The sequence below is a fragment of the Colletes gigas genome, unplaced genomic scaffold, assembly GCF_013123115.1.
Source record: "Colletes gigas isolate AHSC1104 unplaced genomic scaffold, ASM1312311v1 Colletes_gigas_Sc00008, whole genome shotgun sequence".
NCBI classification, from domain to species: Eukaryota; Metazoa; Arthropoda; class Insecta; order Hymenoptera; family Colletidae; genus Colletes; species Colletes gigas.
This window is the reverse complement of record NW_025106637.1, coordinates 8,167,639-8,193,892: the sequence shown is the minus strand read 5'-3', so window position 1 is coordinate 8,193,892 and position 26,254 is coordinate 8,167,639. Positions and strand designations below refer to the sequence as shown.

At 43.5% G+C, this 26,254-nt stretch overlaps 1 protein-coding gene across 9 annotated transcripts in view; it reads left to right on the top strand.

The window, feature by feature from the left end:
* The window catches only part of LOC122396887 (trichohyalin), a 99,455-nt gene extending 74,942 nt beyond the window's left edge, over window positions 1–24,513 (top strand). For 6 of the 9 annotated variants that reach the window (XM_043395627.1, XM_043395622.1, XM_043395624.1 and 3 more), the window contains 16 exons: window positions 4,747–5,010; window positions 5,727–6,116; window positions 7,625–7,927; window positions 8,006–8,158; window positions 8,409–8,597; window positions 8,731–8,870; window positions 9,033–11,268; window positions 13,695–13,952; window positions 14,404–14,591; window positions 14,724–14,781; window positions 17,545–18,532; window positions 19,100–19,683; window positions 19,785–19,945; window positions 20,097–20,244; window positions 20,453–20,634; window positions 20,894–24,513. In XM_043395627.1, coding sequence (XP_043251562.1) covers window positions 4,747–5,010; window positions 5,727–6,116; window positions 7,625–7,927; window positions 8,006–8,158; window positions 8,409–8,597; window positions 8,731–8,870; window positions 9,033–11,268; window positions 13,695–13,952; window positions 14,404–14,591; window positions 14,724–14,781; window positions 17,545–18,532; window positions 19,100–19,683; window positions 19,785–19,945; window positions 20,097–20,244; window positions 20,453–20,634; window positions 20,894–20,972 — 6,321 coding nt within the window. In that variant the 3' untranslated portion in view covers window positions 20,973–24,513. Of the gene's footprint in view, window positions 1–3,988; window positions 3,999–4,746; window positions 5,011–5,726; window positions 6,117–7,624; window positions 7,928–8,005; window positions 8,159–8,408; window positions 8,598–8,730; window positions 8,871–9,032; window positions 11,269–13,694; window positions 13,953–14,403; window positions 14,592–14,723; window positions 14,782–17,544; window positions 18,533–19,099; window positions 19,684–19,784; window positions 19,946–20,096; window positions 20,245–20,452; window positions 20,635–20,893 lie in introns of those variants that run through there. The other 3 variants (XM_043395626.1, XM_043395625.1, XM_043395628.1) reach the window with 2 other exon arrangements.
* The last annotated feature ends 1,741 nt before the right edge of the window (window positions 24,514–26,254 follow it).

The following is a 26,254-nucleotide window of genomic DNA, read 5'->3' as shown; positions in this document are numbered from 1 at the left end:
GATTCTAACGAGAAAACTTTAATCAGTGACACCCGCGTCGATTTTGATCGATTGCTTATTGGATCAACCTTTGGACGCTGCCTTTGGACTTTGAGGGAGATACCATTTTATTCCTGCGTTTGTAAGTTGTAAATTATGGAAGACAGAGTGTTTGAAGACTCGTATAAAATCACCAGTTGATTTTTACGTATGGGGAACTTTGAAAGAAGTGTCTTCATACGACGAGCCACAGCAAAGAATTCTTTTTTCAAGAATTTTGTCATATGTAGGCCTTCAAGAGCAATATGAAGTTTATTTAGATATTTTATAATGCGCAACTTACAAGTGCATAAATGAAAGGGTTAATATCTCCTTGAAAGTAGAAAACGCGTAAATATTGTTAGGTTAATTCAATAAACTCTTGCGCAAAGTTTCATAAAAATTGGAGCGTGTCACTTACTAAACTCCCCTTGTAAGTACAAGTAGCTATAGAGCCTGTAAGTCAACTTATACAGTGTGAGTCTATAGAAACTAGATCAGGTTATAACAGTAGTTCTAAAAGTAGACAGAAAGAAAACGTAAAGGAAAATTTTATAGAGTTTAGTAACACTACTATCCTGTGATGCGACTCTTTCCCGAGTGCATCGATATATTTGCAAAATGCAATTGCACTCCTTTTTCTGAACGGAAGTATCTGATTTTTCTTTAATAAAAAGAATACTAGCGTCAACCTGCGTATCAAAAATATACAATAAAGTCAAATACGTAAAAAATGTTTCACTGCAATGGGTGATCGAATAAAATCTTTTACATTGTGAAAAGTATTTATTTAAAATTTTCAATCGACTGCAAAGGGTTAATATTTCAACTCCTTTTATTTCTTTGTTCGTTCAATGCAAGGTCTGTGCAAAATGAGAAAGCTGTCAACACCAATTTAGATGGTTTTTATTATTAACTTTTTCACCTATTATTCCAAACCATGGAACTAATAAATTAATGTATTCTAAGCATGATCCTGTTCCCTGAATTTTTAGTGAAAGTTTTGAATTAAATTTGATATCAATGTGTAAAGCAAACTCAAATATTCGACTCTTTAATAATTCGTTCAAATATTTAACTTTGGTGGTCGACGATTATTGGCAGCTATTGTTGCCCAAAATTCGACCATTTCGACCCACTGTTTGCGTTCGACGTAATGTAAATTATCATTGCGAAAGACTAAAGGGCTAAACATGAGTTAATAACGGCCACCTGTGTAAATTAAACCTTAATTAATTACAAAGATCCGCTCCAGTTACAAGTTAAACGCGCGACGACGCGCGTTCATTATCCTCCCCATACGAACGCCCTTCATCTTCTCAATTAGTGATCTTCCTAGTCGCCCCCGTTTTGCATAGACCTCTGCAATCTGTCGCATCAAAGGAGAAAAACACCCCTTTCTTTCGAAACGTCAAACAACTTCGTTCGCTCGGGTCCCGAATTTATTTATATTTCGCGTATCCGGCACGCGAAGACGGTAATTTATGCTAACGAAATAATCTGAATATCCGACGATCGATGTTTAAACCGCATGAATATGCATAACGGCGACATTACGGATATTTGTACAAGTGTGATCATCAATTCGAGTAATGGTTCCAGTACATGTGTCGCATCTGAACTGCCCTAACGAGAATTCATTCGTTTTGTCACTTTAAATCGTTGGTAGAGATTCTAGGGTAAAAATATTTGCGATCTGGCGAGACGAGCGTTGATACATAAACAATACGAAACAACCCCTTTGGGCAGTAGAGAAATTGGAGACAGAGGAAATTTTCGTTTCAAGTTGTAGCTGATTTGGCACATTGTTTGTTCTATGAAGTCCTTGATTTAGAATGAATTGGGCAATAGAAATTGTTGATACGAAATTAAGGGTTGGCAATTTTATACTTATGTACTGGTATACTTAATAATCTTCGCTGATTTCATATTAAATAATGCCCCTTTGAAGTAAAAAACATTAAAATATTATTATCACGTGTTGGACTGTGATTGACTAGAAATAAAATGAGTGACGGTGGTTGGAATTTTTAATCGTGTAATTCCGAAATGGTCGCGGAGAATTAAACGAAGAGATAAAAATAACAGGGTCGTGTCATGCAGCCATTAGTGCTGAAAGTGACTTTAATCAGTCCGAGCAGCCCTATCAACGCATCATCAGCATTCTAAAACGGGCAACCCTCTTTATAAACCGTATTATCGACGAGAAGAACACTATTCAAATTTTACACTCGTTCAATTACGAATCCTTTAACCCCTTCGCTCCTGAGAATTCACAAAAGGCGGAATCGTGTCACCGTCCTAAAAAAATCAACCCTTCACGTAAACCAATTTACCAATAATAAACTAACTTTTAAACAATCAACCAGGCAGGTAACTTAAAATAATTAAAATTGTTAAATCGTTCCAGCAGCCTCCATTAACGCTCAAAGTGACTGTAATAAGGGTAGTTGTATCGTCGCGTCATGAATATTCTAAAACGAGTAACCCTCTTTATAAACCGTATTATAAGAACAGTATTTGAGAGAAATGCATTTGTTCGTTCAAATCCTTTTTTATCTCTTCACCCCAAGAGTTGAACGTATCATCGCATGGTCACCACCCACAGAAACGAACCCCAACCAATTTATCGCTAATAAAAATCCGTTTTCGCTCTCGTGACTCTAAAACGTATACAGAAAATTGAGGAACCGGACGATCGTATCGACCAAGCAGCGTCCATTAACGTTCGATTAACAATCAGAGTGACTGTAATCAGGCAAGCGTGATCAGCATTCCGCCGCGAAAAGAATCGTAATCGTCAGTTTTTTCTGGTCCCCAGTTAATTAATTCGAACGGATCGAAAGTGGTTTTCGTCCTGCGATTAATTGGCCGCCCCCGCGTCGAAGGGGGAGGCCAGCACACTCGGGGCAGACTGTTTCCCACAATGCGACTGCGTCCAATGCGCATGAGTGTGGATCTTGGCGTCGATTGGTGTATGTGTGTGTGTGTGAGGCGTGCGCGCGCCCGTACGACACATTTTTGTAATGTTTTTTCCCTTTAGCGTGCTCGTAGTCGATGGTGTAACTGCTGTTCGAACGCGGCCCGCACGTTTTATCCTTAAGTTTCGCACCCCCTTTAGTTGGCCAGTTTTTGTATCGTTTGTAAATAAAAAAAAAACAATTAGAAACATTTACGTTGCGTTACGTTTTTTTATTTCTTTCTTCTTTATTTAAGAGTGCACCCACCACCGTTGTGTACTTTTTTTAAAATCCATCGATGATTGATAACAACCGAGACGAAGGACGACGAAGGAGAAATTCCGCGAAAGATGTCTCCTCCCGGACTGTCATCAATTATTGATTACCAATTAGTGCTTTTGACGTAGAACCACCGCACCCCGTATTATTTTCGTCGTTCTTTTGTATTTTTATGCTCCGTAGAAGAACGTTTATTTTATAATTTTGTTCTTTTCGGGCAGTCGTCGCCGGGTGATTTGGTTGTTATTGTCGCGAGCATACATGGTGTTTTGCTAAAAACAAATCATGGTAATATCTTTACTGTTTTAAATGGAACGGATAAATGTTGCTTAACGCGATGGCGATTGTTTGTGGAGGTGTGGAGAACATTTAAAAAATACATTCTCTACTTGTTCTTGAAATTTAACATTAAAGTTGGATTCAGGCACTGCACTGCAGCTTGCATACTTAATTTCTCGTACCTCATCTGCCCCAGTATATGAATGTTAATTTTACGTTAAATAAAAATAAATCAAATATCAGCGGAAATTGATTTGGTTAAAAATAATTTTAACGTTCAAACGTTCTCCACACCCCCACTGGCAAAGAAATAATTCTCGCACGGATCTTTTAAGCAATGATTTCTCCTATTACTTGAAATAGCAAAAAACATACAGTCTGTTTTTAGTAGGACACTCTGGTTAAGTTGTATAAATGTGTTGCGGATGATGTTTGAGAAGATTGGTGAACATAAGATGGCAGGTAAGTGAGGACATACGTTCATGCTTTAAACCACTGAAAATAACAAGACTCGCAATAAATAACAGTATAAAAATGACGAGAATAACAATTTTAAACCACTAACAACAGTCTAAAAAATATACTAACCCACTTCTAACGTTTCACTGCTCCCGTTAAAACGTCTAATTATAATAATATTAATACGATCCCTTTCATAGTAAACAGAACAATCAAATTCATGCTAGCGAAGTGGAGGAGCAAAACAAGCAGATCAATCAATGTAATTATCGGCCATGGTATTGATTGTAAATATATAAATGATTATATATGAACAACAAATTTTTTATCTAGATATGTAAAGGAAAGGTAGCAACAATAATGATACAACAATTCATACATTCAATATAATTTATACTATATCCAGTTTAATCGTAGTTAATTAGTATGTTTCACCAACATACGCTCTCAGGTATATCATCTGCAACATTTAGATTACAATTAATGTGATATCAAAGTAAAATTAAATTTGATCAAAATTTTCTTTCTTGATTTTTTAGTTTTCACGCGTAATTAATATTTTATATTTCCAATCGCCAACAATCTGTAACCACTGTTTTCTTTCTAACCTGTGTCTTGATTGATCTGTCCCTATTCGAATCGCGTCTTTTCTTGACTTTTTGTTAGCCCCAGAGGGTTTCTTATTCCTGGCTGGAATTGAAAGAAAGCGATAAAAACTGGAATGCTCACGACGGAGTCGTTGTTACTTTAGATCGAGAACCTGGAGGATCTGCTGAAGGAAAAGGACAACCAGGTCGACATGGCCAGGGCGCGTCTAACGGCAATGCAGGCGCACCACTGCAGCAGCGAGGGTACACTTAGTAGCCTCGAGGAAGCGATAGGAGATAAGGAGAAGCAAATGGCGCAATTACGCGATCAGAGGGATAGGGCGGAGCAGGAGAAGCAGGAAGAAAGGGAATTACACGAGAGGGAGCTAGCCGAGTACAAAATGAAAATTCACGCCCTCGAGTCTGAGGTGAGTCCCCGGCGGTAATTCGACAGATTTTCATTTAACAAGTCCTTTACGTTCGCGGTTCTTGCCAAAGGAAATGAGCTTTGTCTCGTTTATCGCTCTGATAAGATAAACTTATCAGAGATCATCTGACTTTGTAGCTTGCCACTTATTCGTTCGTACGCAATCAACAAAACGACTATCCTTCGATGCACTCAAATCAATAAATGTCAAACGTTAATAAAGCATAAAGAATCTAAATTCAATCTTGTCGAAACGCCAAGCAAAATTTTTCAAATCTCTCGAAAGCTTATAAATATAATCGATCATGTAGTCATAACTAGACTGCGGTTCTTTATGCAAATTCATATTTTTATTAACAGAATTAATGAAATAGGAGCTTTGGAAAGATTTAGGGGTTGTCTTAAAGTGCATTCTGTAGTTTCTTGAGAATTTAAAATTCCCCATGAATGCATAAACATCCACAGTCTAGTCGTAACTATTTCATTCTACGTTTAATAACAAAGATGGAACAAGGATCCCAAACGAATTTGATTGAAAAAAAAAATAAATTTGAAATCTGTGCAATTTTATTGAATTCGTCGTCTGCCATTGCTGATCCTCAGCGAGAGTACACGGATTCGCGTGACCGGTCGTAGTTCCGAAAATGACATGAATAAAACAAGTTGGAAAGTAGTTCCCTGGCCAAAACTCTAACGTGGCTGGCACTCTGTCCGCAGGTCGAGAAATTGGGCGCCCGTTTGGAGAGGGCGCAGGCAGAGAAGGACAGATTGGAGGCGAAGCTTGAAAGCTCCCAGTCCGAGCTAGGCAAGAGCAAAGCAGAGCTTGACAAAGCTGCGTCCGAGGTCGGTCGCAGCGGCGCCGACTGGGAGGCTGCCAAACAGAGACTGACCAGGCTGGAGCTGGAGAACGAGAGACTCAGGCACGATCTCGAGAGGTCGCAGACCACCTACGGAAGGAGCTCGCTGAACTCCACCCAGGAGATGGACAGGATCCAGGAACGAGCCGAGAAAACGGCCGCTGAACTCAGGAGGGCCCAGGCAGAACTCAGGGTCACACAGGCGGACAATGAAAGGGCCAGGGCCGAGGCTGCCGCCCTCCAAGAAAAGGTAAACTCGAGTTTAAAAGCCTCGACCTTTTCTACCTTCTTCCACATCTTTTCTGTGATACTGCTCCCCCGAGAGAATGCTGTATGAGATCAAAAACCATGACCATACTTTCTTTTTCATTTCCATTTGAGAATTTTTAATAAATATGTTGAGTGAGACGGTAACATGAATAGTACATTGGTGAATATTTAAGGGTGAAACGACGCAATTTAGATAGAATTATGAACGACAGAATTAATGAAGAGCTTTGTAGAGGGTTGTTTCAGCCCCTACATATAATAATACGTATCTCACTTTTTTTATATTTTTAAATTAATGCATATGCATCCTTAGTCTAATAACGAGTGTATGAGATAAACTTGAACTTGAAGAAATCTAATAAATTTGTTGTACCATCGTCTGTGAAAACTTCATTAGAGAGGTAATACGCAAAACTTGATCTGATACCTCCGTGCTAACGAACTGGGTAGCAAAGCTGATTGAAAACCGAAGGGATCCGTGAAATTCGTGGCAAAATCGTTTTCTCCGTTAATGAAACGTCGTGGAGGTAACGGATCACCGGAGGATTTCGATCGACGGGGAATCGACGCACCAGGGAACCGCGTTCTTTACGTGAAAAAATGAGAGACCATAGTCGGAAGTAACCTGAACCAGTTCCACTGTCCAGTAATCGGTACCCCGTTGGTCCTGTGACCATTAATCGACGATCCAGTCGACTTGGCAGCTTTATTCCGTCTCCCAAGAATCAAGAACAATGGACGTTAATAGAGATCGATTCGAAGCAAAACCTCGATCTCTGCTCGTCGATCCGACGAAGTCTCTGCCCGTCGCGCGGTGGGATCTAATTTCCAATCACGCCCTTGTTCTTCCCAGTGTCGTCGCTCTTCCGGGCCTCGTCGATGACGCGAAACGAACCGGTAATGAAACTGTCGGTTAAGTGGCCGGAAAATTGCACGCAGTCCCGCGCCTGAATGGAATCGAAGACACCTGACTAGCATTTTTTATCGGGGCAAACCATTACAGTTTCCTTTTCGCATTGAAATTATGAAAAGGTTTTACTCATTTTAAAAAAAAATTCTCAAATCATTGTGAGAAAACCCCTGTTTCATCAAGGGTTGATTTCGATGAGATACTTAGTTTTTGAAATCAATGTTTGGGACAGTGAATAGATGAGAGTAATTTTAAGCATAAATAATAGAATGCAAAGGAAGTAATTCAATTAATAATATCAGTGTCTATGGCATTTATCGAATGCATCGTGTGGCAGTATAAATATTATTAAAATACTTTGTATGAGAGACACAGATGGTACAAAGATGGTAAAGGTGTATAATATTTCGTTTTAGTGATAATTGAATTTGAAAATTTGTATGCATGCGATTAAATATGGTTTGACTGTCGCGTCTGACAGTTATTCGCTGTTTCTACTTGCGCCGTTATCCAGGATAATAAATCTATCCTAATGAACTCCATTTTCATTTTTAACGTTATTTTCGTTATTCGTACAGGTGGAGAAGAGTCAGGGTGAGGTGTATAGGCTGAAGGCCAGGTTGGAGAACGCTCAAGGCGAACAGGAGAGCCTTCGGGACGAGTACGATCGGGCCCAAGCGTCCGTGGCCAGACTTCACTCGGAACGAGACAAAGCGATAGGGGAACTCGAAAAGGCCCAAGAGGAACTCGAACGCACTCAGGCGACTCTTGGTAAATCGCAGCTTCAGCAGGACAAGCTTCAAAATCTATTGGACAAGACGCAGAGCGAGGTGGACAAGCTTCAGGAAAAACTGGACAAGACGCAAACGGAAATTCGCAGGGTAAGTCCGATGTCCTGAGGATTCTGACACACTGTATACCATGATCATTGTATTGAAATTCTAAAATCTTCCCGGTAGATGCAAATGGAACGAGAGAAACAGAATTACGACTTCGAGAATGTACAGAGCCAGCTGGACAAAGCCCTTGGCCAGTCGACGAGAATGCAGAAGGAACGAGAAACGATTCAACTGGACGTTGACCGGCTACAGGATAAATACGAAAAGGCACAGGTAAGATGGGTTGGTGATATTTTAGGGTTTTTAATATATTCTAGTCGGAAGTAAAAATGTTTGACTCCTTGGATAGGATAAAGAAGCTTAGAAATGTTTACAAAAATTCACGATTCTTGAAAATTGAGGACGTTTGATCGTTTAAGATTTATACAAATAACAAATTAAAAATCTCGAGAAAGTATGGAAGCGAAACTGTCATTCTGTGGAAAGAGTATGCTCGGTCACGGTCTCTTCTTACTTCCGGCAGATCATAATGCAACGGCTACAGAAGGAAAGGGACGGGTTTCAAGAGGAAACACAGAAGTTGCACGAGAGGATAGAGTTCCAACAGAATCAGATAGCTAAGATGCAACGGGAGAAGGAGAACGTACTGTCGGAGCTCGATCTGGTGAAGGAAAGATGGGAGAAGGTGCACAATTCTCATCAGAAGCTGACCGTAAGTAGTCGTCGAACTCTACGCCAGTGATTTCCAAACATTTCTCACGGCGTTCCTCTAAATTAAAAAGAAAATTTCCGCATCCTGATTCGAGATTTTACATTGATCGTTTCGTTTAATTGTCACCGTGTAGCTTGAACGAGACGACGCAGTGACCGAGATAGAGATCCTGAAAGAGAAACTGGACAAGGCTCAATATTCCATGAACAAGGCTCACGAGGAACGAGAGAACGCGAACAAGGAATTCGAGAAGATGCTAGAGAAGTATGACAGGTAAATAAGAGTGTCCTTTCTATTAAATCGATTCTGTAGCGAGGTAAAATTGGAAGGGAACTACAAAGAACTTTCGAAACAAACGATTCCCAGCATAAGGTGTTAACAGCCCCGAATATTCCTTCTGTAATAACCGGTGATGATTTTGTGGTTGTCCAACAGAGCACAGAGCGAGGTGTACCGGCTGCAGAACCGCATCGAGGTGATGGAAGCCGACAGGGACCGTCTGGAGCTCGAGACGGACAAGCAGCAGATGCTGGCAGGGAAGAGTCGCGAGGAAGCGCGTAAAGCTCAGGAGGAGCTGGCCCGCGTGCAAGAGCTGTACGACAGGGCGGCGTTGCAGCTGAGTCGGACGAAGGAGCACGAGGAAAAGTCGAAGGAGGACCTGGACAGATTGTCGGTGGACCTGGAGATGGTGCGTGAACGGTACGAGAAGTCGCAGATCGAGCTACGCCGGCTGCAGAACGAGAGGGAGAAACTGGTCGCGGACAACGAGCGTATCAGCTTCGAGCTAGAGCGCGCGCACTCGCAGCTGAACAAGGCGCAGGCAGCGACCGAGAAGACGCAGGAGGAGCTTGTCCGTATGCAGCAGGAGATCGAGAAGATGTACGAGAAGCACGACAGGCAACAGGCGGAAGTGAGGAAGGCTCAGGGTGAGACGGAACGATTGCGCGTGGAGGCTGAGAGCGCGCGCGAGGAGTGCGAGAGGTACGCGGCCAGGTTCGGCAAGTATCAGGAAAGCCAAGAACGGCAGAAGGAGGAGCACGAGTGGGCGAAGCTGGAGGTGGAGCGGCTGAGGGATCGGCTGGAGAAGGCGCTTGCGGAGCTCGAGCGCGCGAGGAAGGCCGAGCAGGACGCCTCGAGGCTGCGCGCCGATCTGGAACGTGCGGAGGGGGTGCGAGGTAAATACCAGTACGAGCAGGAGAAGTGGCAGAGCGAGGGTAGTAGGCTACAGCAGGAGGTGGAGAAGCTGCGTGAACGTCTGGAGAGCCGCGAGACGGAGCTGAAGAGGACGCAGACGGACAACGGGGAGCTCGAGGCGAAGCTGCACAAGACGCAGCTTCTACTCGAGCGGGCTAGGGAGGAGACCACCACGGCGAACGCGGCGCAGGAGCGGAATCGAGGCGAGATCGAGCGGGCTAGAATCGAAACCGAGAAGATACGCGACCGTCACGACAAGGTGAAGGCGAGAGCGGACGCCCTAGAGGCGGACAACGAGAAGCTCCGCGTCGAGATCATCCGGCTGGAGAGGCTGATGCAAACCGAGGGCAAGACCAGGTCGGAGAGTGCGAGCATCGAGGTAGAGCGGCTCCGGGCCAGCCTGGACAAGGCGATCGTGGCGCGGGATCAGGTGGAGCTCGAGGCGGGCAGACTGGCCAGAGAGCTCGAGAAGGCGCACCTGCAGACGGCCAAGTTCCAAGAGGCCGCCGAGGCGAACAAGAAGGAGCTGGAACGACTAGCCGCGGAGACGCAGCTGCTGCGGGACGAGCGCGACGCGCTCAGGCAAGATCTGAGAAGGTTGCAGCAGCAGCAACAGCAGCAACAGCAGCAACAACAGATCGCCGGCAGCGAGGAGATGGCGCATCTGCAGCACGAGCTGCAGCTGGCGCAACGTGAACGCGACAAGATGGCCGCGATACTGGAGAACCGTGAGAAACACTCGGAGAAGATCGAGAAGATGAAGGAGAAGCTCGAGGTGGAGGCGAAGCAGCTGCAGGTGGAACGCGATCAGCTGGTGATACAGCTGGAGAAGTCGCAGGAGATGCTGGTGAACTTCCAGCAGGAGCTGAACGCGAACGAGGCGGAGGTCGAGCGTCAGCGGGAGGAGGTGCGTCGGTTGCAGCAGCTGCAGCAGCAGAGGGCGCAAGCCCAGACGCCCGACAGGGCCGCGAAGGAGGCGCTCGAGGCGCAGATGCGCGAGGTGCATCGGCTCAATCAGCAGATGCAGAACCTGACGCAGCAGCAGGCCAAGGAACGACAGAGGGCCGAGCAGGCCGAGAAACGGGTGCAGGAGCTGCAAAAGCAGATCGCCTCGAGGGACACGATGGCCGGCGGGAACGAGGCGCAGGTCGAACAATGGCGTAAGCTCTGCGAGACGGAGAAGCAACGGGCGGACTCGGCCGAGAGGCAGGCCGCGGATCTCCAGAAACGCATCCAGACGACGGAGAGGCAGCTGCACGCCCAGCAGCAACAGATCCAGCAGATGCAGCAGCAACAGCACCAGCTACAACAGCAACAACAGCAGCAGCAGCAGCAACCACAACAGAACGGCCAGGAGGCCGCCAGGCTGAGAAAGGAGCTCGAACGCGCGCGAGAGGAGGTTAAGCAGGCGGCCGTCGAGCGCGAGCGGTTCCAGGCGCAGCTCGAAATGCTGTGCCAGGAACTCGAGAGGAATCAGGTTAGCAGCACGACCTGCACTCGCTCGCGCTGACCTACACTACGCCTACACCCGCACTGTCTGCACTCCTCTGTCCGCCAACCGTGGCAGATCGTTGTCGACCGGCTACCGACACACCGCGCCTCTCGTCTCTCTATGTCTTCTCATTTAAACCGCAGCCTCTGCCTTCGTCGTCGACGAAGCAGAACTCGCCCACAGCTCATACACGCCGCAAAAAAAAAAAATAATTAAATATAATAGAACGATCACGACCAAAATATAATCATGTATATATACAGACGAGACCGGAAACGATGCACCCGCACATCTTTCTCATCTTTGTGTTGCGTACATGTATAATCTCCGGGCGTTCGTCACACTTCACAGCGAAGCGCAACATCGCCCTCATCATATATCATACCCATTCAGATATTCCCACCCACGATCCCCGACGACCATTGCGATCACCAGGCTAACCGTGCGCGGCGCGCACGACGACGCAGCGCAACGCAGGATTTTATTCATTTCGTTCGTAAACAGGACTTATTAATCGATACTTTGGCAATGTAGTGTGTAAACGAACTCGTCCAACGGGAGAAAAGGTCTACACTTTGTCTGTTTGCTAGATCGAATGTTTTATCATTGGGAACCCTTATAGGTAGTTCGATTCTGTACATTACTGATCCAAATGAAAGATCAGATTTATCTCGAAGGTACGAAGGTAGCGATTAAGAGTACCCAAGATATCTAACCTCCTTGATTCTACCCTTTAATACACCACTACCAGAAAGCGTTAGACTAGTAATTTTTTATCACTATTATTACCAGAGTCTAACACAATAAATAGTTTTTCCTTTTAAAACGTTGAATGAGAAGATTAGATCCGAGGCTGGCCTTCCATGATACTGATTCTTAACTTAATTGAATAGTTCTCTGGAATTTCATTATGGAATTCTGAACAGTAAAACGTGATTCATAGTTAAAAAATCACTTTCTCCTTCGTAGATTATTATTTACTTCCCCAAAATGACAGAAGGACGTAACACATTCTTTCGTATCAATAATTTAATACGGTGAAATTAATGATCAATATGATCCGTGTGATTTGTGAACAAACGAAACAGCAACTGAATTTCAATATTGAATATACAATGCAAAGCACGCTGCGTTGCGTCGCGCTGCGCTCGATGCGCGACCATTTTCAAGCACAGCCATATTCGCGCGCTCATCGCTCGTTTTCTTTTCGTTTACTTTTTACTATTCGATCGTTTATGCCGTTTTTTGCTGTTATGTTTGTTGTTGTTATTACCGTCAGCGACGACGAGGAGACGAACGAAAGAAATTGTGCGTTTAATCTATCGATTTTATGAAGATCGTCTCCTGAGTCGCGACCGGATGACGCGCAACATGGCGACCATCGCTGCTTTTGTTCCCTTGGTTTCGTTCGGCGAGCACGTACCGATCCCAGGGATGGAAAATGGCTACGATCAAAAGCGGCGAATTTATCGTTCTCTGATCGGTGCACGCTCGCGCGTCGTGCGTTTTGTTCTTCGTTGTAGACACGAATCTGTCCACCTGGTGACATTTTTCGATATATATTTATACATGCCCAGCATATTTCGCCGAAAACGTCACTAGATTGCGAGAGAGCGTTCTCGAACGTGCGTAACTTATTTTTAATTGCGATTCATCCATCTCTCATTTTACCCGGCGCCGTGACCATGACGAACAATGGAACACAGACGTCCCCGTCGATCGATCCAAATTTCATTCAAATTACCAACATTGAAACGTTTCTCCAGACGGCCATTAGACAATTTCGAGGACGCTGTGGTTGATTCTGACGGGCTTTCAAAAGCTTCAGAGTTGCGCCGATTGCGAGCTCCAACTATCCCTACCAAGAATCCAAATTAATTTTGAAAAATAATTTTAAACCGTTATCGACACATACTTTTTCTCCGTCGCGTATCATAGATTAAATTATGCATTTATTATTTTTGAAACTCTCCCGAGAAATCGATTTGTGTATCACAGAAATACCGTAGTGATAAGCTAAAGATTAGAATGCTTTCCGATGGGTAGATTCGCAGAATATAGTTTGTAATTATTTTCCAAATGGTACCAAGTCTCAGAAAGTATAATTTGCCCTTTTCTTTTAGCTCATGATTACCGTATTCCGAAACGATACGAAAATCGATCGCTCTTGGAAAGAGTGATAAATGTATTTAAGTTGAGAAGGTTCAGGTTGATCGGAGAGAGCTTGAAAACGAATGAAGTTATTTAAGTAGCTTGCACTTTGGTAGCAACGATAAATTGGACGCGTCAGGCACCCCGTGTATTGCAAATTCTGCGGAATGGTCGCGGCCCTAGTATGGCGGCTTTTCAAGCCTAGCTGTAGCGTCTCGTGGACGCGTTGGAACGCAATTACAAATATTGTTTCGACGCAGGTGGACCTGCACGAGGCGTCGAAGAAGCTCCAAGCTGGCGCCGGGAAACCTGGTACCGACACTACTCAAGAGAGAAGACAGCTGGAGGAACAGAAACGACAACTGGAGGACCAGAGAAGACAGATGGAAGAACGAGCGAAGTCCGTAGACCAGAAAGCTAGAACGATAGAGGAGAAGGAGAGGACGCTCCAAAATCTCGACCAGGACCTGAAGAAACGGAAAGCGAAAATGGACCAGCTGGAGCAGCAGTTACAGAGGGTAGGGACACGCTAAAATCATTTCACCTTGTCGAAATCAATCACTATCGACCCTTTCGTCTGTGAATTATTGTCAAATTGCAAGAGAACAGTATTACCTGAGTAATTATATAGATGATGGTCCACGTTGATTTCAATGACCTCAAAATATTTTTTCACTCCAAATTAATCCATTTTCAAATTATATTCACCTTCTGATAAATTTAATTTGTCAAAAACCTTGTTCCACGGACTTCTTTATTGGAGAGTATGGTGATAGAAAATAATAGAATCTAAAATAGTAAAATCTAGAACTTGACTCATCATCAGTAGATGCTGTATACATCCAGCTTATTTGCAGTGAATAGCTTTAAAAGTATTTGTTTCACTTTAATTATATCAAAATAGCGATCGAATAGTCGACCTTCTATAGAAATGTTTAATACGCGTTTCATTTGTGTTTCTTCGAGCAGAGCGGTGGGTCGCCGGACAAAAGATTGGCGGAAATGCAGAAGAGTCTCGAAGCTGCAGAGAAAGAGTTGGAAAACGCGAAACAGGAGTCGACCAGAAGCGCTGCCGAGACCGAGAGGCTACTGCAGCTGATGCAGATGACTCAGGAAGAGCAGAACTCCAAAGAGAGACAAATCAGAGAACTTCAAGAGTTAGTAAAAAATTTTGATATCGTTAAATTTTAACTTTCTTATTTCTCAACGTTGTGGACCAAGTGAATCATACCTAATGAGCATATCGAACGATCAATATTTTACGAAAATATTTTCTTATTTTCTTACAGTGCACTAAAAGCCGCACAAGCCAAGTTGAAACAAGCCGCAACTGCACAGCAACAAGAGGTCAGTGTGCAATTCACGGTTCAATCAATTTTCTTACATTCTGAAATTTAGAAACTTAATAGTATTTAGACGATCCAAGCAACCAATTTGATTCTAAATATGTTTATTTTATATAAAATTTACTAATATTTACATAATGAATTTTACAATCGTACGGCAAGTAATAATTAACGCGAATATATATAAATGAATTGCTTAAATCGATTACGATACTATTAAGTTCTATAATTTATATTTAAAAGAGAAACGAACGATAACGATATACTTCATAATTAAAATAGTTTTTCTTTCCATTCGAGAACTAATCTTTACTCAATTCGCGCAAAGAAATTCTTCCAACAAGTAACAATAATTCAAAACTCTTTGGAAACTTAATTGGAAAGTTTAACTCTGCAATACTACACCTATACAGAGTGTTCGGTCACCCTTGGGGAAAATTTTAATGGGAGATTTTAGAGGCAAAAATAAGACAAAAATCAAGAATATCAATTTGTTGATTAAGGCTTCATTAAAAAGTTATTAAGAAATTAAATTAAAAAATTTCAAATCATTCACGGAAAAATTATTTTCAGTTCCGGGGGTCAATTACAATCATTTTTGGTGAATAAACATATCCCCAAAATCCTACTCACTTTCGAGAAAAAAATTCCTCACCGAAAATACAATGTCTGACCATACGTTGATATGTTTCACTGAAATTTTTCAGCGATAAAAATTGTTTCAAATCGTTCTAAAAAAATTATTTTCGGTTGCAGGGGTCAATTACAATCGTTTTTGGTCAATAGAGATACCCTCGAATTCCTACAGACTTTCGAGAAAAAAAATCAAGTATGCTGAAATTTACTGGCGAAAAAAAAATTTCAAATCATTCACGGAAAAATTAGTTTTGATTGGGAGGGTCAATTGCAATAATTTTTGGTGAATAAACATACCCCCGAAATCCTACGTACTTTCGAGAAAAAAATTCTTTTCACGAAACTATACTGTGTGACCGGAAATGTTTCTATAACTTTTTAACGAAGCCTCAATCAACAAATTAGTATCCATGATTTTTATCCTATTTTGGCCCCTAGAATCTCCCAGTAAAATTTTTCCCAAGGGTGGTCCAACACCCTGTATAAACAAAAGCAGGGTTTAAATGGTTGAAAAAGAATTATGTTCTTAATTTATCATTATCAGTTAAGTACAGTTTTCTAGTTCACAGTATATCGACAATCAGAGTATAAAAACACTCAATGGGAATTGCAAATAAATCGTTGACAAAAGTGAATGGAAAATGCAGTGTCTCATTATAGTATTCCAGGGTTAAAAATGTTAACGAAGATATGGAAGTTTTATTCACGATGAACGAATAAGAATTTTAGATTCGTTCGTAAATTAGATTCTGAATAAAAAGTAAATTGAAGTTAATTTACAAATAATTCTAAAATTTCCTATATCCAGTTAATTCTTGTTTCTTTGCGCGAATCTGACGCATTGTCGCGATTCGCTCGCCGATTCTGGTCGCGATCGATCAACAGTGGAACACGACTAACGAATTTTCTTCTTGAATTTCCACGCTGCCCCTGGACACGACACGTACACACTTACATATTTGCTTGCTTGATTCGTCGTGTTTGCTTTCTGTCTGTGTTTGTTCCTCCATGTTTGTGTCCCCCCGGCCCCGAAACAAACGACGAACGGTAAACGCGACAAAAAATATAAACCGAATCGGATCCGTGCGTTTACGAATGACAATGTTGCGCTTCGAAATGAAAAAAAAAAAATTTCTAAAAAAAGCAGGCGGGTCCCGCCGGATTCCTAAAAAGCTTGTTCTAAGGTCGATTTTCGTTGGGGACGCCTTCTCCGTTCTTTTTAGTACAATTTGCATATTAAGCGGAACTTTACAAGTACACGAACTTATTATACGAAACTAATTAAACGAAAGGATCGTACCGATTCGCCCATGGACAACACACGTCAAGATATATAATTATTTTACGTAACGCTGCGACCATTGTTATCGTATTTAATAATTATAGCGGGAAGATAATGACGATAATAACAATAATTATTGATATATATATAAATATATATATATATATAAATAAATATAGATATATATATAAATATAAATGTAAAGGTAACGAGAGAGGGAAACGGCAACAATAATGTTAATTATTATTACCGACGCGGTGATATATATATGTGTATATATGTATATACATATATACATATTAACGCAAGAGAAAGGACAGACGCATGTGTGTACATGTGTATATACACGTACGCTGCAGAGATATACGTATGTAGATATATAAATATAAATATATACATAAATCTAAGATGTAAAATGGTGAGAGAGGCCGAGGCAGAGAACGCGGCTAAAGAGGGAAAATAGAGAAAGCCCGGATCATTTTAGTCGCTGAGACACGTTAACCACGCGTCGTCACATGCCATGGACGATGGAATCGACGAAAGTAAAATAGAAAATGAGAAACGATCACGAGCCACACCAAGACGTCACGTAGAAAGAAAAAGAGACCCATTACGGATCGTGGTACGGTTCACAGCCATTCGGAGACGCACCCTTACGTCGTTCGATGCACGAAACCGTTCGATGTCGCACGGTGATCGAACTCCTGCATTACGCCCACCCACCCCCCTTTATCCCCCATGTTTCGCCGTTTTGTTTTCGTTCACTTATTTTTTCTTTGCGTTGTCACCCGTCGCCTTTGCACACGCACGGTCACGACGTCCACGCGCACCGACGTACGCACACAGGACCTGGAGATCGCCGCGTCCCGCGCCGAAAACGCCAGAGGCGTCGAGGAAAGCAGAAGAAAGGAGCTGGAGTCGAAGGACAGACGGATATCGGAGCTAGAATCGAAAGCGTCCGCCCTGGAGAAGCTGCTGAAGGAGCACGCGTGCTCGAAAAAGATCAAGGACGTGAGGAACGTCAGCCTGGAGGACAACGACGGCTGGAAGAAGGAACTGGAGACGAAGAACAGACGTATAGCCGAGCTGGAGGGTGAACTGGTCGCCTGCAAGACCGTCGAGGATGCGAACGTCGCGTCCGCGCAGAGTCCAAAGCTGACGGACGAGTTGAGGGAGGAGAAAGACACCTGGAGGAGGGAGCTGGAGATTAGGAACGGTCGCATAGCGCAGTTAGAGGGCGAGATCGAGTCGTTGAAGAGGCTGGTCAAGGAGGATGGTCAAATAAACAAGGTAAAGAGATGCAGCGACAACGAAACCACGGTCAAAGAGGGCGACGAGTCCTGGAAACAGGTGATCGAAGCGAAGAATCGACGAATCGTGGAGCTGGAGCAGGAAATGGAGTCCCTGGAGAATTTTCTCAGGGAGCACGCGGACACAGAGAGCGTACGGGAGCTGGAGATCGCGATCGAGAGGAAGACCAGGAGGATCGAGGAGCTGGAGGACACCGTGGCGGAGTTCGAGGACTTTCTAAAGCAGAATCCAGACGTGAAGGAGCTGCACGACTTGCGTTGCCAGGTGACCGCCGGAAATAGAAGGATCCAGGAGCTGGAGAGGTGGATCCAGAAGAACGGCGAGAACAGGGAGGCGAGGATCGATCAGGGCAGGGTCGTCGAACTGGAGGAAATGGTGACGCAGCTGGAGGAGTACGTGAGGAAGCACAACGTGGATGGATTGAAGAGGAAGCTGCAGGATCGAGAGTGCAGGATCGAACAGCTGCAGAACCGAATTGGGTATTTGGAGAAGGAACTGGTGAAGGTTGAGGAAAATTGTCAAGGTAAGAACGATGATCGATTGGGTAATTAGGAATCAGGGTTCTTTGAATGTTATGAACGATGTAATATTGCCAAGAGTTTGACGTAGTAACGTTTCTTTACAAAATTTCTATGTTTTCAAAACAGTCAGCTTTTTCGATAAATCTTGTTAAATCGACTGAAATAGAACTTTTATAATAGGGGTTTCAAAGAAAAATGTAAATTCTAATTCTTCGATTTCTTTAGGTAGAACGGTTTTATCTTCTTGGAAAATATTGAGAAGAACGATAACATTGTTTCCCTTGGATATTCCAGATACTCGCTATTCTTTCCCACGTTCAGAGGATCATGTTTGTCTGCATGTTCGTCTCATTATATTCTTGTTTATTAGTGTTTTTCGATCTACATGCCAGATTGATTGTACGATGAACGTAAAGATTAATAATGATTTACAAGTTTTGGAACGTTTTCACCAAAGAATTTATCTAACGCTCGAAGACTCGTGTTTTTTTCCTCCCCTTGGATGTAAAGATTAATTTTTACGATAGTTTAACGAACGAGTTTCTGCAATTTGTCGCATAAATTTCCAGGAAAGGAAGTGCAAAAGAACCATCGTAACGTGCAAGAAAGAGAGACAGGAATGAAGCCAGACGATCTTCCCTGCAGCCACCTGATCACCGACGAGAATTCAGAGCTGTTCGATAAGGAGCAGAGGATGATGAAGATGGAGCACGCTATTTCCGAGAAAGACAACAGGATACAGGCGTACGAGCAGCAGATCGTCGAGTGCAAGGACGAGATAGCGAAGCTCAGAAAGGAGACGGCTACTCTGAAGAAGGAGCTGAGCGAGTACGACGACATCGGTATCTTGAAGGAGGAGATCAGAGTCAGGGATGAGAGGATCGTACAGCTCGAGGACGAAGTAGACTCTCTGGAAAGGGCCTTCAACGAGAGGATCGATCTGGAGAAGATCGATCTGGAGCAGATCGAAGAGCTGGTGAAGGTTATAAAGGAAAAGGAGGACAAGGAACGACTGATGTTCAAGGATCTCGTGGAGAAAAAAGGCAAGATCGAGGAACTCACGGAAGCTCTTCGCGAAAGCGTCGTCATCGCGAGCGACAGCGAGAGAAAATCGAAGAACGATGAGAAAACGAGAGAGGACGCCCTTCAAAGAGTAAGCAGAAACACGTTTGGTTAATCTAGATATCAAAGAATGACAAAATGACTCGTTCAACGAAACACCCTAGGTAAATTACCCGATCGTTTTTCTCGCAGGTAGCCAAGTTGGAACAGAGAATCGCTTCGATGCAAACAGCTTCTGCGTTGAAATGCATCACCTGTCAGCCCCTTCTCTCTAAACTGCAAAAGTACGAAACGAAGCTTCAACGTCTCGCCGAAGAAAGAACTATGCAACTCGAGGATCTCCGTCAAGTAAAGTGAGCAATTTAAAAATATAATTTTTCAGTAGATTAAAATCTTAGTTACGAAACACTAGGAACCATCTTGGAATCAACACAGAAATTCTTTTTGCAAAGAAACTGTTACTTTTATCGAGAACTTTGCTAATAAAGTTTCATTCGATGATAGACGAGAAGCTTTGAAAGCTGCAGTCTCTGAGAAGGACGCTCATCTGGCGTTGCTGGAACATTCCGGGATAAAAACTGCTGCTCAGTCCGAACAAGCAGAACAGTTGATGGTAGACAGGAAGAGGCTATTGGACATGCTGAAGAAAGAGGTAATTTATTATATTCGGTCACAGTGAAGAAAAGAAAGATATGTTTCTTAATAACAATTTAGTTCGAAGTATCCTCGAAGCACTTAAAATACTTGAGCCCGAAATATACAACAGTACCTTGACTTCATCATACAAAAGTCAGATTTAGGATTTGATTCCTCGTAAATTTTAACATTTTTACAAATTTATCTAATCTGCTATTTGACAGGACGAGAAGAGCATCGAATTATCGATAGAGTCTGGTTCGAGTGGCTCGGAGGGAACAACACCACAGCTGCTTACAAAAGTTCTGGAAACATCTGACGACGACGAAGAAACTTCGAACGATCGTCGCAGCGATTCGAGTTCCCCGCGTCCGGCTACAACGAATGGCGACAGCTGTGCTCACACGTAAGTTCGATTAATCTCGGAAGGAAGTACCACCGAACTATCGAAACTTTGCACATACGTTCACTGGTCTCGCCAGAAAAATAATAAAATTCCCCACCAAATGTTCTATTGGATTCAGATCGAGGGAACAACCACGTTTTCGCGAGTGGCAAATTTCTTTGTTTAAGCGGTAGTTTCCAACGAACATTTTTGCAAAGTTCCACGAATAGAATGTCATCTGATGCGACAGTGGAAGAAACTTCGCGTGTCGTGTTTTCAGCAAAAAGAAGACACCGAACGGATCAGAATCGCGAAGCACGCGAGACCATCCGATGGCCCATCGGCGGGATAGCAGATAAGTACTCGAGACGCCTACGGTTATTACGGTGTAGAAAACAAAAAAAAAAAAACAAACGGTCTCTCTTCGTTTCTTCGATGTTGTCATGTGCACACACACGCAACCGTAGAGGCAGTCTAGAGCATTTCTAGAGTCTTAGAGAGAAACCAACAGCCAACAGAGATACCTCATCGACTCCAACAGCGACAATACCGACAGACAGCATCCCCGTGTCGTTCATCATTCATTCGTATCCATCAGCATCATCGCGATCATCATCGCCATTAATCATCATCTTCGCCATTCATCATTTCGATCACAGTCATCCAAGCACGTCGCCCTTGCGAAAAGTCCCATGGAATCAGCCGAGGAGGATCGTTCCGTGAGGCACTGGTGGCCTCGTTTCAGAGAAATCGTTTGACGAGGTTCGCCATTTCGCGAGAACCGTTCCGAGGACGCGCGATGATCCGTCAGCGGATATCTTTTTAGGAGGCAACGGTGTATGCTTTCTTCGAGTCTTTAGAGCGCGTGGACGACCGTCCAAAAAACGTGTACGTTGCCCGTGGTTTCGTTGTCAACGCGTCTTTGATTTATAGATAATCCAAGGCATGCACGCGGCAAACGAACAACGAGAAAACAATTTCCGGAATAAAATCGAAACGGAGCGTCCATGGAGGATCGGTACAATTGTTACGATAGAATTTAGGTAGTTCTTTTGGTAGACCAGTTGGTTGCATGTCTCAGAATCCTCCGGGGATGCTCTGCTTTCAGCAAGGTTTGATCATCGATCGTTAATATGTCGAGTATTCGTTCGAGCGTGCATTTCTTTCTCTATTATTCGCGAAGTTCGCGAACGCACGACGTAAGGGTGGCGGTTTGATCCTCGTCCAGCGTATCAGGTGACGCAACTATATAGCATGGCTAACATTGACATGTTTGTTGAGGAGTTACATCCATTTACAACGAACGCGTTAAAGGAGTCAAAGGAGAAAGGAGTCGTTCCTCCGTGAATTAAATTCATCACTCTTGGCACTACATTGTTGCAAATTTCATCGAGCTTCGTCAGGAACGACGCCTTTCTTCGCGTTCCGCGATCCAAACCACAACTCACCTGCCATCGACTCCTGCAACCTCGTACTCCCTCCCATCGTCGATCTATCTCTCTCCGTCGCCCACGATTCGAGTGGCTCGATGAGAGAACAAATGGTAGGGATCGATGATCGCGTGCAATTCTTTCCCGACCCAACTTTCCTTTTTTTAGATTTCTTGTCACGGGTCCAAAGATCGTCGTTGTAATAACGAGCGCCTAGAGCTCTAGTTTGAAGGAAAACGGGAATAAGGAAACTAAATAAAAGACGAAAAAAGATATAGTAGGATCGTCGTAGGAGATAATTTGTAGCGCGAGGGATCATCCCCTTTCGAACGACCCTCGAAACGGGCCAGAGTGGTTTCGGGATTATACGAGAGAACTGAGAAGAAACAGAAGGGGGAGAAAAGCTCGAGTCGTGGTGTCGATTAGCTTTCAAGATGACAATAAACGAACGTTTCGCGCAGCCAGCGCGTCGCTCGATCTGCTTGGGATACGTCGAAGGGACGCACGAGGGAAACGCCATCGAGCCATTTTTCATCCTATTGGAACGTTCATGCGTCGCGAATTTTAATCGCGAACTGTTACTCGAATCGATAGAATTAATCCGTTTAAGCATTCGGAAAACGACTAGATACGAAATGAAAATAATCTCGCGCGTACGTAGCGCGTAAAACTGCGTCAGCGACGGAGATCGATGTTCGTACGCTGGACGCGTAATCTAATATATAAACGTCAATAAACTCGTGTACACAGTTGTAGCATATTAATCATAGATAACGATTGCAATCGGTATTTACTCGAACTACGATTATCACGAAGCATATAGAAACTGTTGACCCGCGGGAACAACTTCCATATAGTTTCTCAGCCTGGATCACTTGGTACGTGTCTATTTTACGTTGACAGCCGTGCAGATATTTATAGAGATTGTTACGAAGCTTTCGTTCGTCGACTGACACGATAGATCGATATTTATTGAAATTGTTGCAAAATCTTTATCCGTGTAAATAGTCGATGAATACGTATATATATATATATATATATATATAGAACGAGATTAAGATTCGGGGGCGATTTTACATAGACGTGGTTACGATCCCTTTGAGTTGCTCGCCAAGAAGATGCAGGCAAATCTTGTTTTCGACTTTGTAAGATTTACCTAGAAAGAACGGCGTTGTGGAATAGGTTGTAGCTTAGTAGAACTTTACGGATCGTTTCAGAAGTTTTACGACGTGTCTCGACAAAGGAATCGAGCTCCTCCGTCTCGCGAAAGAAACTTAAAATATTTAACCCGCTATTGCATAATGTTCCCGAATACCGGGAATCCAACGAAAAGCAATCCCCATTAGACGAGGAAACTTTGCAGGGACGATGTTTCTAGCCCCGCAGATTTAACCATTTATTACTTAGTCCGACTTATTACTTAAGTGACCAAGAAACGATCGCCTCTTGGTAGGTAAAATAAAGTTAATGCAATAGAGGGTTAACAACGAAGGTCGTGCGACGCCTCCAGGGGCGTTTTCTTCGTGCGTCTCGGAGAAGTTATCCAGGACGACGGCCAAAAACGGTTGTCTCGGGCGAACAGAGGGGACAATTGGCGAGAAACTCGTTTTCCGACGAGGATGGACGCGCGACGACGTAGAGACGCGGCGAAGAGACATCGGGTGTTGGTACTGACCAGCTTTCGGAACGATATCGGGATCTGGATGGATATCTGATAGCCTCCCGATTCGCGTCGTGGCGATTGTCACGGTCCGTGTTCGTTGGCTGGCAGCGAAATTGGTCGACATCGGGACAACGGGGATAAGGAATAGCGATAAGTAGAAAAATGGACGAGTCGTTTTTTGTAAATAAATCGTACGTCGACGTTTACTTCGATAGACCCTGCTAGTCGTGGTCCCGCACCTGTGCTTGCTCTGGTTCCCGCGTAACGACTAGATTACACCTGTACTACGTGTATACATAGATATAATATCACGCTAAACGAATTTCATCGAGCATTACAACCTTACGAGCTGATAGTGAAACCCAGTGCATGATTCCCGGTACGACGGCCCGGGATTCCGCGGAGAACGAAGCAATTATCCACCATCGACGAATGGAATCGTATCGAACCGTGTTTCTATTCGTCCGTTGTTCGAATCGGTCTCGCCATTCGATCGGGTACGTCCTGGGCCGCCATTGCGAATTGAACAGATCGGAAGCGACGCGGACGAAGCGCGTCGTTCCCAGTCGAGGAACGACGAACGACGCGGTTTCGATCGCGAGAGGATCGACACTGTGACCCCCCCCTCCCCCAGGGAATTGAAAACGAACGACGCGCTCTTCGCCCGCCTCTCGCTCACTGTATACATATTATATATATTTATATATATATATAAGAATAAAAAAAACTATACATATATTGTCGGTCTGCCGTACGGAGAGTTAAGCGACATGTTGAAAGTGTAAAATTTTATCGTTAATACTTTAAAAAAGATGCTCTCTTTAAATTCGTCGATAATGCGCTCTTTCTCGTTGCTGGTACACGACACTCTAAAATCGATCTCTGACGCCCCCGTGCGCGGACTGCAACGCGAAACCACCCCCATCCCCTCAGATCCCCGAAGACTTTTTGCGAACTCTACTATTTAGAAGCCAGATCACGCCGGAATCGAACGGGCAATCGGAATCGTACGCAAGGTAGACGATCGTCAAGGGCGACACGAACCTGTTATTACCCTGTGTAATAAACGAAACGACTACGTTCAGTCGGAGACGCCTCCGTCGTCTCTTGTCTCGACCCGGGCGTTGATCGTAGAATAAATAATGTTAGCGTTTAGAACACAGAACGAGGAAGATCGCAACAGTCGACGGGCCATTTTTACGAATCGAAGACGATCGTTGAGAAATCAATTTTTCTGACGTTCTACTGCCATCGCTGGGTCGCATTCGCGTTCGAGAGAAGAAACCAACGATCACTGTTTACGTCCCCCCACTTTAGATACTCCCTTCAATACGAATGAGATTTAAAAACGACCCAGTGATGGCAGTCACGCGATAATGTTTCAATTATTGTTGAAAAAAGTTGAAAGATAAATTACAAAAGGCCGATTGGCGATTAAAGGGTGCTATGGGAAGCCAAGAACGAAGACTCTCAGTTTGATAATCGAACCGCGATCCCCCGCGTGATGCCAGTCTTAATTTTCGTTCGCGTCGACTTTTGTTCACCTAGTTGCGAAACGTTCGTTTTGACGTCGGTTCTTTGGCGAGGAATTTTGAGATAGTTATAGCACGAAACAATAATTACGGAGAGCTTTCGTTCTCGCTGCTACGTTTGCCAGTTACGAGAACAACGAGACTTGCTTTTTTTGGCGACGATCGGGTCGAGAGAGAGACGCACGAGGTACAGAAGAGAAAGCAGAGACGAAGTAGGGGAAATAAAATGAAAAGAAACGGTTAGTAAACGTGTGCCACCGTCATATCAAGCCTATATCATCGTGTTACATTATATATAAATATAGCTAAGCAGAAAAAAAATTAATATTATCGTTAATCGACACAATTGTTAACGAGGTGTGACTGTGTTTTGTGTGCGTGTCTATCGGTGAATAAACAAAAAAAAAGAAAAAGAGTCTTTCTTTCGATCGCTCGAGGATTAAAATGGCCTGTGAGCAACTTTTCGAATCTTACAAATCTTCTACCGGCACTCTTTATATTCCGAACTATTTAAGTATCCACTTCAATCAGTAATAAAACAATCATTCCGACACTTATCATCGTCGCGTCTTTATTAGAAAAAAAAAAATTAAAAGGTTGTAAACGTAGGGTGTAATCGCTTTAAATGATTGATTAACTTATCTTCAATTTTAAGACTGTTTAACGAATAAATTGTCAAGCGAGATGTGTGACGAAATGCTTCGATGTTACGTCGTTCTATTTAAAATAGTGTCTCCTTAAAAGTTGTATCGAATATGTGAGAAAAGGCGAAGGGAATACGACGGAGAAACCGAGTGACGAGCATGAATGGCGGACAAAGCGTCGTGGTAATTTTATTCGCGACGCGTTAACGCGTTACTGGGACGACGCTCAGAAGGATTTCCTGAGAATCGACGACGCCAGGCGGTCCTCAAGTTCGATGACGAAGAGGAAAACCGATGGTTTGACTCTTCTCGGTCTTCGAACTTGAACGAACAATCGCGAGAAAGAAAAAAAGCAAAATCAACCCTTTGTTC